At 45.9% G+C, this 15,843-nt stretch overlaps 2 protein-coding genes across 7 annotated transcripts in view; one reads left to right on the forward strand and one right to left on the reverse strand.

The window, feature by feature from the left end:
- ARHGEF7 (Rho guanine nucleotide exchange factor 7) overlaps window positions 1–15,843 on the forward strand; it is a 137,432-nt gene that overhangs the window by 13,025 nt on the left and 108,564 nt on the right. The window lies entirely within an intron of this gene.
- On the reverse strand, window positions 5,034–15,816 carry LOC125171274 (tigger transposable element-derived protein 1-like). Its single transcript, XM_047868610.1, has 2 exons — window positions 15,399–15,816; window positions 5,034–14,659 (listed from the first exon to the last, which is right to left on the reverse strand). Exon 2 carries the CDS (start codon window positions 13,999–14,001, stop codon window positions 12,223–12,225), a length of 1,779 nt encoding a protein of 592 aa, XP_047724566.1. The 5' UTR covers window positions 14,002–14,659; window positions 15,399–15,816; the 3' UTR covers window positions 5,034–12,222.

Consider the following 15,843-nt stretch of genomic DNA (forward strand, 5'->3'; position numbering starts at 1 on the left):
CTAGCATTTGGGTATTACTTTTCCGATTCACAGCAATAAAACATGCACTTTTCAGGTCTGTCTCCACGTGTGGGAGAAGCAAGCCCACCAATTATTTTTTTCTCCTTAATCCTTTTTCTTCGAGAGGATGTTGGGAGATGCAGGGGTGGGGGTGTGGAGGGAAGGAGTGTGGCGCACACACACATGCTCCCTCACTGAGGAGCTTCTGGGCTGACGGCTCCTGGGTTGGTCTGGTTTTCTTCTCTCACGGCTGGAGGTGGCACAAGTGCCCGACACTGGTTCTCGTCCATCACGCACAAAATGTTAGCAAAAACAAAACAAACAACAAAAACCCCAAAACCCCCAAAATGTTAGTGAGCAAAACAAAACAAACAAAATAAAAAACCGAAAATGTTAGTGAGCAAAAAAACAAAACAAAAAACCCAAAATGTTAGCAAAAAACAAAACAAAACAAAACAAAAAACCCAAAATGTTAGTGAGCAAAACAAAACAAAACAAAACAAAATAAAACAAAAAACCCCAAAATGTTAATGAGCAAAAAACAAAACAAAACAAACAAACAAAAAAACCAAAACCAAAAACCCAAAATGTTAGTGAGCAAAACAAAACACAAAAAACCAAAAATGTTAGCAAAACAAAAAACAAAAAAACCCAAAATGTTAGTGAGCATCTCAGGTTGTCTCCAAGTGACGCAGGGCTTCCTGTCGTATGTGTCTTTGGTTGAGGTGGCAATGTGGGCCTTGCAGGGAAGTGTCATCAGAATCACCTGATGGCTTGTGAAAATAGATTGCCAGGCTGCACTTCAGACTTTCTGATTTTGTAGGTCTCCGTTGGAGGTGAGAATTTGCATTTCTGACAGGTTCTCAGGTCATGCCAATGCTGCTGGTCCAGGGACCACATTTGAGAACCACAGCCCCCTGGGCTCATCTGCCCAGCAACACCATAGCCTGGACCAGCCAGATTGTATGCAAGGCCCTTTAAGAAGACAGGAGACCAAGATGTGATCACCTGGGGACTTTCCAACAGGTGGGCACTGGCTGCTTGCCTCCCTTGGCTTACAGACCCCCCCCCCCCCCCCCCCCCCCCGCATGCTTGGAAAGTTTCCTAACTGGTGCCTTTTAGTTCAATACAGAACAGACCCCATGCTGCTTTCCAGTGGGCTTTTGAAACGTGGAGGTAGAGGGAGGTTGGAAAGAAATCCTGCCTCGGGTTGGAAGGGGCAGTTGGAATATATCTCAAAAATGGAATCCCTCACCTGTTTCTGTGCATCCAGGAAATCCCTGCATAAAATGGAAGAGAAACAGAATCTCTTTGAAGAGACCAAGCTCAGGAGGTCCGTGTGACATCTGATGGAATCGCTACTTAAATTGAGGTGCTTGGGGAGACATCCTCGGAATAGTGACATGAGCCCCACATAGAGGGGCTGTGTCTAAGCAGGACTCCAAGTCACGAAAAGCTAATGAAAGCCACGGATGCCTCAGGCAGGCTTCTCTGTGACACAGGCTTTTAAGGGGAAGTAAGTCCCCGAGTTGGGTTGTGGGGTCAGGGAGTCGCCTCTGGGAGGGGGTGGTGCTGGGTCCAAACAGCAGCACAGCCGCTGTTCCTTAGTGAGGGAGCTCCACCGAGCTGTGACTCGTCCTAACGCTGCTTCTGGGGGTGTGGATCTGTGGTCCTTAAACTGGGTACCACGTGTTCTCTGAAGGTCTGGACACGCTGGCTTTCCACCAACACTGAGGACACACACCTTGATTTCATTCCAACTTAAGCTTTTCCATTCAGTAGCCAGTTAATCATTTTGTTACTGAATATGGAGAGAACAGTGACAGTGCTTGCCACCCCCTCCCCACCCCAAGGCTGGCGGCAGGAAGCTGCTTTTCTAGATGCCATTGCTCAGGTGACCTTCAGCGGCCATCTCTCCTTCCAGCGAAGGCTGTGGGGGTGGCTGGCAACCATTTTCAAGCAGCCACCACGAAAAGGCTTCAGAAGGCAATGACACTTTCTCTTGAAACAAACGAGAAAATAGGAAATCTCAGCAAAGAAATAGGACTCATGGAAAAGAAATGGGAATTGCAGAAATGAAAACTGCAATAACAAAACTCACTGGACAGGCTCAAAAGCCGAGGGGAGACGGAAGGCAGAAGAAGTGAATGCGAGGCCACACCAGCGGAGTCTTCTAGGCCCAGGGAGCCTGCCTGACGGAGCTGGGAGGAAGCCGCGGGCCTGTCACAGAGCAGGCAGCAGACACACTCAGAGTCACAGCTGCAGGTGGGCGGCTGCCCACATCCATTCCCTCCCTCCCCTCCTCCTGTGTGAGCCTCTGTCCCCGCTGCCTGTCCCCTTCAGCTCTGAAATGTCTGGGTCACACCACCTCACCGTTGGCTTCTTTTGGCCCCTTTGTGGCAGGAAACTAGAGTAAGGCGACCCTACTAAACGTGCACGTCTGTGGATGACCACGGAAAGTGCTGGGCAGCGGGAGCCTGAAGAGGCCCGAGGGAGCAGGCCAGCTGGTTAGGGGACCCCAGGGCGGAGCCAGTGATTTTGCTTCGTGATAGAGACGAGGGCTGAAACCAGAGTGCTGGCTCTCGGCGGCTCCCGGCTGACCGCACAGGAGAAAGCGGAGCCCCGGTCACTGAGCATGGGCAGACCTGGAGAGAGGCGTGACAGTAGGGGTTAAGGTGAAGGCTTACAGATACACCCAAGGCTGTTTTGCATTTCTCTGTCTATGGGGATTATGCTTCCAAGTGTTTTCTAGAATGGCTCCTGTCTCAAAAGTTCGATTCCCATATTTGACCAGTTATGTTTACTTGTTGGTTCTAGGTGCTCCGTGAGCATTACTCAACATCCCTTTTACGGAACAAATAATACATTGGGTGCTTGTGTCTGCCGGGTGCTGACACAGCTCTTCTCTAGACCAAATACTCTGCACACTGAACGTCTCTTCCATGGTGCAGGAAGATATTCCATGAACTTACTTAGTACTAAGTACACTTAGCACAGCAGATAGTATATTAGACAGTGATGAGAAGGGATGGGGAGTGCCAGCAGTTAGGGCAATACTGCAGTTTTATATCTGGTACTTAGGGCAGGCGTTACTGAGAGGTGACATTTCAATAAAGACTCCATGAATATAAGCAAAAGAGTGATGTGAATATCTGGGAGATGGAATTTCAGGTGACAGGAATAGCTTGTGCAAAGGTCCTGAGGTCCCTGAATAGCCTGTGCAAACTTGCCTGGCAAGTTTGGGGGAGAGTAGTTGGCTGATGGGTTCAAGGAGGGAACAAGGGAGCCTTGTGCAGGGCCTGCTTAACCATCGTAAGGATTTCGACTTGAAAACAGATTAATAGGCTTTATTTTCTAGAGCAGTTAAGGTTTCCAGAAAACTGGGCAGAAAGTACAGAGAACCCCATACACCCCCACCCTCCCCTTTTAACATTTTGCATTAGTGTGGTATACTTGTCACAATCGATGAACCAGCACTGATACAATAGTAACTAAAGTCAACAGTGTACATTAGGGTTCGCTTCGTTGTGCACTCCGTGGGTTTGGACAAATGTATAATGACATGTCTCCCCCATTACAGTGTCATGCAGATTGCTTTCACTGCCCTAAAAATTCTCCATCTTCTAGGGGTTGCCAACCCCAGGCAACCACGGATCTTACAGTCTCTATAGTTTTGCCTTTTCCAGAATGCCATATAGTTGGGATCATACAGGATTGGCTTCTTTCACTTAGAAATACACATTTAAGTTTCTCCTCTGTGTCTTTTTGTGGCTTAATCACTTCTCTTCGTCACTGAATGATTTCCCACTGTCTAGATGGACCACAGTCTATTTATGCATTCACGACTGAAGGTCATCTTGATTACTTCCAGGTTTTTGCAAAGAGATTCTTGTAGACATTTGTGTTCAGGTGTTTTCATGGATGTGTTTTTAGCTCTTGGGGAAGCACCTTCAAGAAGCAAGATTGAGGGGCACCTGGGTGGCTCAGTCAGTTAAGCATCCGACTTCGGCTCAGGTCATGATCTCACGGTCGTGAGTTTGAGCCCTGCGTCGGGCTCTGTGCTGACAGCTCAGAGCCTGGATCCTGTTCTGGATTCTGTGTCTCCCTCTGTCTCTGCCCCTTCCCTGCTCATGCCCCATCTCTCTCTTTTTGTCTTGCAAAAATAAATAAAATGTTAAAAAAAAAAACCCAACAAGATTGCTAGGGGTGCCTGGATGGCTCAGTCGGTTGAGTGTCTGATTTCGGCTCAGGTCATGATCTCAGTTTGTGGGTTTGAGCCCCCGCATTGGGCTCACTGCTGTCAGTGCACAGCCCACTTTGGATCCTCTGTCTCCCTCTCTGTGTCCTTCCCCTGCTCACGTGAGCTGTCTCTGTCTCAAAAGTAAATAAACATTATATATATATATATATACACACACATACACATATATACACACATATATATACACATATATATGGGTATATATATGTGTGTGTGTGTGTATATATATAAAATGTATATGTGTATATATATGCATATATATGTATATATACGTATATATGTATATATATGTATATATGTATATATGTGTATATATATGTATATATACATATATACGTATATATATGTATATATACATACATACGTATATATATATATATATGTATATGTATATATATATAAAATAAGTTTGGTAAGAAACCACCAAACATCTTCCAAAGCGGCTGTGCCCTGTTGCATTCCCACCAGCAGTGAATAAGAATTTCTGTTGCTCCGCATCCTGATCAGCAAATGGTGTTGTCAGTGTTGGGTACTGGCCGTTCTAATAGGTGTTTAGTGGTATCTCCTTTTTTTAATTTGCATTTCTCTGATGACATATGATGTGGAACATCTTTTCACATGCTTACTTGCCATCTGTGTCTCTTTGGTGAGGTGTCTGTTCAGGTCTTTTGCTCATTTTTAAATTAGGTTGTCTGTTTACTTACTGTTGAGTTTTAGGAGCATTTTGTATATTTTGGGGACAAGTCCTTGATTGTATATATATTCTTTGCAAATACTTTCTTCTAGTCTTTTTTTCTTGTCTTTCATTATCCTAAAGGACTTTGGCTTTTACTCTGAGTGAAACTGGGAGCTTTTGAGGGTTTTGAACAGAGGAGTCATGCGACAGGCACTTTATAAATATGCAGGGAGATATTCTAGTTATAGTAATATGGAAGAAATAGAATTTCTGAGCATACATTGGCGGCCTTAGGCGGTGACTAATGAAGGTCACTTTTTCTAAGTGAGGTTTTGAAAATATATTTCCCAACAACAGACATGACACATCTTATTAGCAGCTGTGGCCCATACTCTGATTAAGGGTTTCAGGAGATAAGTAGCAACCTGTCTATCACCTTTTTATTATTTGTAGTTAACAGGAAACTCTCAACTGGCTATGGAGTTCTGTGAGCATTCCAGGCTATGATTGCCTCCTTCCCCCACCCGATGCCTTTCCCTCTAGGAAGGGTCTCAGCTGCTATTTATAGAGACGCGTGCTCACCAGTGAAGGTCCTCAGCTGTTTTCTATCCCTTTAGTCAGGTTTCTTCCTCTGATGAAGGCTCCCTTTTGCTTTGCAGTCTCTCTCTCCAAAATCATCCGGCTCTCTCTCTGCATGCCTTAAACCTCCCACATGCTATCAAATGGATTAAAATAGAATGTGTTCTCAGGTGGTCACTGTCCAGTCTTCTGACTCTGAGGCTTTGACTTGCCTTCAATGCAGCTTCTCCAGCAGTTTAAAAATGAAAGTTTCCGCAGCTGGAGGGATGGGCAAAGGGCAGTGCACGGCTCTGTAGCTCCCACTATGGCCCTTCAATTTCCCTGTATGTGGGAAGGGACATTCACAAGACTACTTTGGAAGCAAGAATGAGTAGCTAAGGTAAACAAATGGGGAGCGGCAGGGCAAATAAAAAAACCCCTCTGAGACATCAGAGGACACAGATTTAAACAGTGGAATGCCATTGGTGGCTGTAGGGACAGGAGAGGACATTTCAGCCTGAGGTGTCTTGGTCAAAGGTAGGCCCTTATGTTGTCTGTGCGGCCAGGAGCAGACCCATGAGACCAAGCTGCCACTAGTGCCCCATTCAGGGAGCAGAGTGCGTGGGCTCTCGGGGAAACAGAATTCTGCTGTCCCAGCAGGTTTTCAGCCCTGTTTGCTGCACTGATGCTGCAAAGAGGCACAGCAAGTATCCTCTTGGGATTTATTTAGCCTCTTTCTGGCAGGGACCACAAACCTCCACAGGCTTTTCCACCAATGGACAACAGGAGGAGGTATCCTGAACAATTCTGAAACATGTTCAGTAGGAGCGGAAATAGATGTCAAAGGTCGGAAACAACATAGGGAGGAAGCTTAAGAAAAAAAAGCAAGCAGTGGCTCAGGTGTGCAAAATGCTGTGCCATAATTCACAGGTGGTTTCCATCAGGTCGCAAGCGTGAGAACAAGGGAAGGATGATTCTTCCATATGAACTGAGGAAAACCTTAGATAAGAACAATTGTTGGACCGTAAGGCCCAGTTTGAGTTGTCTTAGGGATTTGTCCTTTTCTGTTTTCCTGTATCAAGAGCCTTCAAAGGCATAAAAAAATGGCATCCACTTACAGCATGTAATGAGACATGAAATTAACAATGGCCCATCCCATGCACCTCTGCTTCTCTGGTGTCCAAATCACAGCCAGGCGGAGCACATGCTGTTTTCTGTGTTGCTCTCCCCTGACGATTAATACACACCCACCTGTTTTGATCTAACATTATTGAGGGAAGAAAGTACCTCAGTGGAGAAATTTATTCTAGGCTGTCTGATGAATGTTTTTTGTTCATACTTTTTAAAATCCATTTTTGGCATGAATTTTGGATGGTTGCCACCATCTCTGTGTCCTAAAAATGTGCTTCTGGAGTTGGTGGGAAGTAAGCCTTAGGGGACACATGAGTTAATTTAAGCCTTGCAGTCTTGCTGGTCCTCCCCTTGACATTCCACACGTCTTGGGTATATGAATTTGGTTCGGGAACTGGAGATTTTGGACATTCAAATTTGTTTTTGCCTTTTCTAATTTGGCTGGTTCCATACTAAGGGAGCACATTTTCCTTTTCCCCAGATGATTGTAGCATCCATACAAGAGTTGGGCTTTGGAATATGTTAAAGAAGGAGAGCAAAAGAAAAATACTTTATTAAAGGCTTAATTTTTTTTTCCAGTAAACTACTTCTAATACAGACTATACATTTTTGGGAGATAATTTACTTATCTGGTATTTGGCAACCAAGTCCATAATTTCTGCTGGATGCTTCATTTGTCTTCCAGTGGGTTTGGAGGAGAGATGCCCGGTAGACTGCCAAGTGAGCTCTATCGACCTATATTTTCAGTCCACTGACTGTCATTCACAGTAGAATGAGCACAGAGTGCTGAGGAGGAGCACAATCCCTGATCAGCAGACAACTGCAGTTTAATTATAATAAAACGGTGGCTATCAGGTAATTAGAAGTTGGAGGAATCATGAAGTGCTAATTAAGATGACCTTAGGACTTTAATCATAGCATTGCATCTTGGCACAGGGTGTATGGGGCGGAGGGTTCTACAAGGACCCCAACCCGCTGGCGGATGGGCTCTCCAAGGACTGTTTTGTAATGGGGACGATGTCTTGGCCTGAGGAGAACACTAGATTGGAGCATTCTCCTTTCGTCTTCTTTTTTAAAAAAATGTATATTCATAATACTTACATGTTGTATAAAATTCACAGGGCACAAAAACATACAAAGTGAAAAGCAAGTCCCCTTTCTTTCCCTCTCCTTCAGGCCCCCATTCCTTTTGCAGGAGGTAACTCCTGTTAAAAGTACCTGGCATGTACTTCCAGAGAGGTACCACGCATTTCTAAACACCCATGCACGTTTTCTTCTTGTCCTTCTCTTTTTTTTTTTTTAACACTGAAGGTAGCATGTTATGCATACCATTCCCCATGTTCCTTTCCCCCACTGATTATCACTAGGAGATTGTAGTGTATCGGTAATTAAAGCTGCCATCTTTTTAAAGGCTCTGTGGTGGGTGGTGCTCTGTGGAAGTACCGTACCATAATGGACTGAATCCTTTCTCCAAATTGGTTCCCATCTTCTGCTGTCAGCGTGGGCGCTGTTCTATTTTTAACTCTACTGCCAGGCAGTTCACTGGGTTAGGGTCCCAGCAGCAAAGGGACGGTGCAGTAGTAGAGGTGGTTGAAGAGTTTAATGAAGAAGCTGTTGACAGAGTGTGGGCAGGGGTAAGGACAACCAGTAAGAGACGTGGAAGCACCCCAGGAAGCCACAACTCCCCCTAAGCCTGAAGGGAAAAGTGGGGGAAATGTGTTACTGGAGCTGGTGAGAGCTCCCAGTGGGAGCCGTGGTCTGCAGCCAGTGGTGTGTTGGTAAAGACTTAACAATGGGCTTCCTGTGGTGTGGAGCCCTCATTTGTAGTATCTGCCAATTTCTGCGGTGTAAATACTTGTACTATGGCCGATTCCAGCGACAGATATGATGTTACTGAACACAGAGCTGGCGGGGCTGGGGGTCGGGGGGTGCACATAGGCCCTTTTGGGAGCAGCTCCAGCATGTCACTGTGGCTGTCAGGCAGCTGCCACCTGGCTCCCGTAGTGCTTCTGGTTGGCCAAATCCCCACAAGTGAGGGCAGGGGAGCCGGGTTCCTGCAGTCATCAGAGGTCTGCCTCCTCGAGCAGGCTGGTGAAGTACGCGGGCTGCATAAACTCGAGCAGGTCATTTCTTCTCAGCCTCTGCTTCCTCGTCTCTGAGGAACGGAACTGCCTCATGTTCTCTGACTTTCTACGCTGAGGTCCTCTCACAGATCAATGAGTTTAGTGACCTAAGCGGGCAGTATGCTATTTAATAGGGAGCTCATGTCTAATGGGAGAGATCTGCACAAGCAAATCTGGCTACAGGCTGGGGGCTGCAGACAGAGCCACAGGTGTTCAGAGGAAGTGATTCTTGGTAGCTGTGGTCATGAGGCTGTTGATGTTCTGTGGCTGGGAATTTGTTTTCCCAGTGGGGGGAATAAACAAAATTTCTTGATTAATGGTTTAATCTACATCTGCCACTAGTTCTCTGCGTATGGTCCTGCTACCATCAGCATCTCCTAGGAATGTCAGAAAGCCACGTCCTTGGGTTTCACTCCAGATCTACGGATGGAACTCTGGCAGGATGTAGTAATGTCACTCTAGATGATTCTGATGCATGTTTGTTTGAGAAACACTGAATTATACCATACCAGTGTTCCAGACTTGGGTGAAAATCAGGCAGATGGGGAATTTCAGACACCCACCCTGCCCTCAACTTCTGGAATATACTTGAAACCTACTCAGTCAGAATCTCTGGGAAGTACAATCCTGGGCAGTTAAGCATTTCCCAGATAGCATACGCTGTGACAGTTTTCTATACTCTTGATCCTAATTGTTGTGGTGCGTAGAACCTGCTTAAATTAGATGTGTTGCTACAAGTGCCTATTCTTTCCTAGGAAGTTTTGTGAACTCAGACTCTCGAAACACTTTCAGTTGGAGAGAAGGCAGCTAGCTGCCTCAGTTGGCACTTTGCTTGGACCAAGGGTGGAGCTGGTTGTTCCCAGCGTGGAGTGGGTGGTAGAGAAGAGTTGAGAGGGAAACTGGACAGCTGTGGAGGTCCCTGAAGTGTGACTGTGACATTGCTGTGATTTAGTTTATTGCCAGTTCTCAGAGCATCTGACACATCCTTTATCAAATATGGAGTACAAAAGCCGTATTTCAAAAGGAAGATCACAATGGTTTTGGGACTCTGTGCCTTTGACTGATTAGAGTTCTTGATTGGAAAGCCTGGAGCTAATTACTGTGGGGAACTTGGGACAGGATTTCTGGGGAGTGAATTGGGCTATTGTTGGTCATCGGAAGGCGGTCACTGGTGATTGCCCTGAGAAGTGTTCGCCTTTGGGTTGTGAGGCATTGGCAATTTTATGTAAGGCTCCTGTGAATGTTCTTATACGTGGCTTTTTGTGGATGTGTTTTCATCTCTCTCAGGTAAGTACCTAGGAGAGGAATTGCTGGGCTTAGGTATGCTTAACTTTTTGAGAAGCTGCCAATTTTCCAAGTGTGTGATTTTACACTCCCATCAGTCACGTGTTGGGCTCCAGCTGCTTTCCATCCTCACCAACACTTGATACTGTTGACCTTTTCCACAATATCCATTTTGGTGGGTGTGTAGTGTTGTCTGAGGTTTTAATTTGCATTTACCTGATGACGCTTACTGTTGTTCACGTAGCTTCTTTACTGAAATACGCAGGGGACCTTAAATGTCTTTTACATCATCATCTCATATGTAGCCCTTCCACTGCAGGCTGTGCCCCATGACCTCAGCTGCCCCTGAGGGCTCATCATCCTCGAAAACACCACGGGCTTCTCAAATGTCACACCTTTGAAAATGCAGTTCCATCTGTCTTTTCACCCTTATAGCTCTAACTCAGATGTCCTTTTTGTTGGTTAGGCCTCTGGCCTCCCCTGTGTCCCCCATAGAACTCCCGTTTGTTTTCTCTGTGCTTCTATGGCCCCTTGCCGTGTTGTGTGCGATTCCTCCCTCCCTCCCTGAGGGCAGGGCCTTGTCTCTCTCTCCTTTGCAGTCACAGTGCTTATCACGTGCTCTGGCATGGAGTCCAGGTCCGTGTTGTTGAACTAACTTGGTATCCATTTGATCCTGCCATCAGTTCTGTGAGAAAGGCTGAGCCTCAAATTGGGACGATGAGGGCATAGACCCAGAGGGGTCAAGTGTCATGTCCAAGGTCAGTATGTATGTTACAGGGTCAGGCAGTAGTTATTACTGTTTTCCAAACGTGTGTTGTCTGTACAGTATTCTTTGAATGAGCCAGCTCCATGCACCCACATGCATGCAAGTGGAGACTTAAAGGAGTTCAGTTCCTTGGCTTGCACATGCACTCACTTGTAACTGACTTGCCTGAGAAGGTGCCTGAGGTCTGGGAATGCAATGAGTGGGTTCAGCTGTCCCAACACCCACTTCTCCCAGTTCACATAAGAAAGGCAGACCGTACACTCATTTGTTGTCTCCTTGAGGCACACTGCTGCAAGGTGGAAAACCTCCCAGCTGTGTAACCAGTAGGTATCCATGGTGTTGAGACGTGAATGACACTAACGTCTGGAATCGTGCAGCTCAGGGGTTTCTACTTGCTAGCTTTCATAGAGATTGCAGGAGACCCGAATCATGCTGTTAACTGAGGATTTCAAAATTTTATTTAGGATAGATTATGTCTAGACTTTGGCTATGTCATTCAGAAGGCATCAAAAAATCCAGTTACATAACAAAACCCTTTCCATTTCTTATTTACTTATTTTTAGGAACAAGGTTTCTCAGTGTTTGCATACAACCCCCGCCCAAGACAGGACCAGAACTAATGCTGGACTGTACCTCCTTCTAGCAATAAGTGATAGTTGTCCATGGGTAAATGAGCTAATTAAAACACCACCACCACCACCACCACAATGCTATACATTTCATTAGGACATACATTTCCAAATAAAGTTTTACTTTTACATTTGATAAATTTTCCTCAGAAACTTGAAGGTATTGTTCCCGTTGTTTGCGTGCTCATAATAGTTGTGTTTAATTTAGAAGAACAATTGTAACAATTAGATCTTTACTAACCTTAAAGGTAGAGTTGATTCTCGTTACTTGTGGTAGTTGTGTTCTACGAAGTCACTGTGAACACTGAATTAGCAACTACTGAACCACTCTTCCTAGGGCAAATACCCGGTTAATTTCCTTCCAGATAGACATTGCAAGGTTTTGTCAACCAGTCAACACATAATCTTGTTTTAGGTGTATTTCCCCTTGGAGACGGCTTATTTAATACATGTTCCTTACAAATAATTAGTTGCATGCAGGGTTTCTTCATAGTACAACACAATTTCAGTTACAGCACCATGAACTGTTTACCTCTTCAGTTCAGTTGCACACGGTGCACACTCAGCAATACTGTATGCTGCATAGTACGGTAATGTAAGAAAGCCAGCCCTGAACACAGCATTATGCGAAACTTGAACGCTTGAAATTTTGTGAAAACGTTAAAACCTTACTTGTGGTGGAGCTGTGGGCTTTGTGATGGGGCAGTGGGCAGTGTGGTTAAATCTCTAGACCTTGGCTTGCCCCACAAAAACCAAGACAGAGTAGGTGACGTACTCGGCAGAAGAGGAAGAAGTCAGTGAGGGTGACATGTGAGATCGGACAGCTCTACCTCAGGAGTTCGGCTTTCACAATGTGTTGATGGTGTCGGCAACTCTCCCTCCCAAACTGGCTTGAAAAATTCCTTCAGCCTCGTCTGCTTGGCTTTTCGCCTCAAATCTTTAAGTGTTTCTGCATAAGGGACGAATGCAGTGGAGGTGAGGCGCTTAAATGTGAGGCTCCGTTCGAGCACGGGGTCACATTCTTCCATGTCATGGAAAATTTTTTCCAGAGCAGAATTCCATTCTGCTATTTTGGCTGCTGTGAGAGGGACAATTCTTGGAGTCTTAGGCTGACCTTCATCACTGCCATCATCATCGCTGATGCCAGTGCCATGCTTTGCTATCTCATCCAGGTCTTTGTTGGTGGGTTCTACTGCCATTTCTGCCAAAATGTCCTCCACATCTCCCTCCCTCATGTCTCTGAAGCCTTCTCCACTTATTTGCTGTGCAATATGCATTATGTTTTCCACACTGTTCTTTATATTTTCTCTAACACCTTCAAAGCCTTCAAAAGTTTTCACGCAGTCTGGCCAAACATTTGCCCAACAGTTATTAATAGTAGCCTGCCTGATGCTGTCCCACGCTGTGCTGATATAATCTATAACGTTGCGTATCGTGACGGAATTCCAGTAGTCCATCATGGTGGTTTCCTCGTTGGCATCAAGAGCCTCAAAAGCCTTGCTATAAAGCTCCCTGGTGTAGTGGGCCTTGAAAGCTTTTATTATCCCCTGACTGAGGGGTTGGATGAGAGAAGCAGTGTTTGGGGGCATGAAGAGAACTTCTATGTCAGGGTGGGCATTTTCAAGTTCTTCATGGCAATGAACTGGGGCACTATCCAAAATTAGTAAAATCCTGAAGGCAAGGTTTTTGCTATGGAGGTAGCGTTCAGCTTCTGGGATGAAGCAGTTGTGGAACCAATCCCAGAATATTTCAGACGCCATCCATGCCTTTTTGTTCCACCTCCAATGGACTGGCATACGGTTCAGATTTTTCCCTCGAAGTGCTCGAGGGTTTTGTGCTCTGTGTACCATGAGGGGTTTGCACTTAAAGTCACCCTTGGCATTGGCACATAATAGCAAGGTTGCACGGTCTTTGAATGATTTAAAGCCAGGAGCCTTGGAGGCCATTTGCATTATATAGGTTCGTCTGCCAACATTCTTGTAAAACAAGCCTGTCTCATCAGCGTTGAAAACCTGCTCTTCCATATAACCCTTTTCATGTATAATGCTTAGCAGATACTTTTTAAATTCTTCTGCAGCTTCCTCGTCTGCAGGACCTGCCTTCCGTCCAAGTTTAACGTTTTTCATGTGGTATCGCCTTTTGAAACGTGCAAGCCAGCCTGCACTAGCTGAGAAGGGTTTAACCTTTTCCTGACCCTGGGTAACATGACTGTAAATTTCCTTGGCTTTCAGCCTCACAACAACACTGTCTACCATGCTCTTTTTATTGGTTGTCATCTCCTGAATCCACAAATTTAGCTGCTTTTCCATCTTTTCCATAGCCGCATCACGCACTATAGATGTTACTTTAGCACTTTCTGGAGCAGCCTCACGTACAGATCGGCGAATATCATCTTCCTTTTTCTGGATGTACCGTATTGTTGATTCATTAACGTTGAACTCACGGCCAACAGCACTGTAACTCAGGCCTGAACGAAGCTTATCTAACACACGTATTTTCTCTGTAAGGCACATCACAGCCTTTTTGCGCTTAGGAACATTAGACAGTGCTTTAGCGCTACGCTTGGGGGCCATTTAAAATAGCAAAGTCACCAAGAAGAACCACAAAAATGTGAAAAACGTGATGCCAGTAGACAGTGAAAAGGACATCTGCTTACCTTAGGAGCTGAAGCAAGAGGGCAGAGCACGGTCTTGTTCAAGTTTAGCTGGGAATGTGTGTCATGTCTGTGAATGACTGGGAAAGTGCCACCAGTATTGATTTTGGGGTTACAAACAAATTTTATCGAGTAGGTGAATTTGCACAGAATCCGTGAATGAATGAGGACGTGGACTGTATTTGTATGGGTCTCTTGCCAAAACAAAAAAACCCAACCAAACAAAAACAGTGATCAGTAAAAATGGTTTAGTATAAAAATGTCTTACTTTAGCATACTGTTTTGTTGCAGGAAGTGGAATGGAAAGACGCTGAAGGAGAACAGAATGTAAAATGTCTGACTTTTAAACAAGGAGTTTGTTCATAATTTTTTAAGATGGAGAATGGCTATTTCTACTGTTTTTTGAGCTACTGGACATAATTTTAAAGCATATTTAACAGTTTCAAAATGTCCTCAAGACATCAGAAATTAAAGCTTTGCAACTACTTAAAATTATTAAGCATGCGTATTTGGTGCATACTTTTTCAAAATTCTTTTATGGAGAGGAGCAAATGGACCAGGAAGCAGCTTTGGTTTATCTGTTCACAGAAAAAAAAAAAAAAAATCTGTTCAATTTGGAGGAAATATGTTGGCAATTTATTCTAAGGATTTTTAAATTGTAGGAAAAAAAGGGTCTGATTTTTGCCCTCTTTGTACTTAACACCCTTGTTTTTCGTTTTGATTCATAACTTTAAAAGACCCAAGCTTGAAATGAAACCAAAGTATTCCTGTAAGGCCTGATGGAATGCTGTGATATCCCCATACAAGGACAAAAGTGCCCTGAATGTCCTCAGATGCTAGAGTTCTGGATGATGCTGTAGTGTAGCTCTCAAAACTTAGTCTTCTTATGTGTCAGAACGACAAAGGGCCCTTCTCATGTCTCTGGCTTCTCTCTTGATTGCTCTCGGTTTTCTTGACCTTTCTGGTCCGGGAGGCTGTCAGTAACTCCTCACACGTGTGGCAGGTGGCCCTCAAAGTTCTCTCTTGGCAGCCTGCACTGGGCCCTCCTCGACGCTCTCCGCCCGTGGTGGAGGCCGCAGACAACTGCTTCCTAGCTGACTTGCTCACTGATATGTAACTGGCTATTCTGGTTAATCATTAATGAAGCACGTGGTGTGTATTCGGGAAGGAAAACATTGCACTTCAATCCCAACATGCATAATTTATGTTGCCAATTATTCTAAATCCTCGTAATAGAATACCGGTTCCACTCTCCCAAGCCGGTGGCTGGGAAAAACTGAAGATAGGGTTCCCTCCAGCCCCTTCAGGGTTGCTCACCGCTGAGGCCCTGCTCTCCGGGACCCTCTGGGCAGGGCGGGCTGTGTCCGCTGGGGCGAGGCGAGGATGAGGGCCAAGTGCCGGGAGGAGTCTGCGCGTGGGCTGGGTCAGGTGGGCCGTGTCGGAGGATGAGAACCACGCGCTGGGTGGAGGAGGCCGCGCGTGGGACCAGGTGCGCAGGTGCGCCGCGTGTCGGAGGACAAGGACCTGGTGCTTGGCGCGGGGGAGGATGGAGGAGGAGGAGGTGGAGCCCGAGACTGAGGCCGCGGGTGGGGCCAGGTGCGCCGCGTCCGAGGACAAGGACAAAGTGCTGTGGGGAGGAGGAGGAGGAGGAGGAGGAGGAGGAGGAGGAGGAGGAGGAGGACGTGGGTGGGGCCAGGTGCAGGGGAGAGGCGGCCGCGCGTGGGGCCAGGTGCACCGCGTCTGCCGGCGCGAGGGCGAGGCC

The sequence above is a fragment of the Prionailurus viverrinus genome, chromosome A1 (assembly GCF_022837055.1).
Source record: "Prionailurus viverrinus isolate Anna chromosome A1, UM_Priviv_1.0, whole genome shotgun sequence".
Taxonomy (NCBI): Eukaryota; Metazoa; Chordata; class Mammalia; order Carnivora; family Felidae; genus Prionailurus; species Prionailurus viverrinus.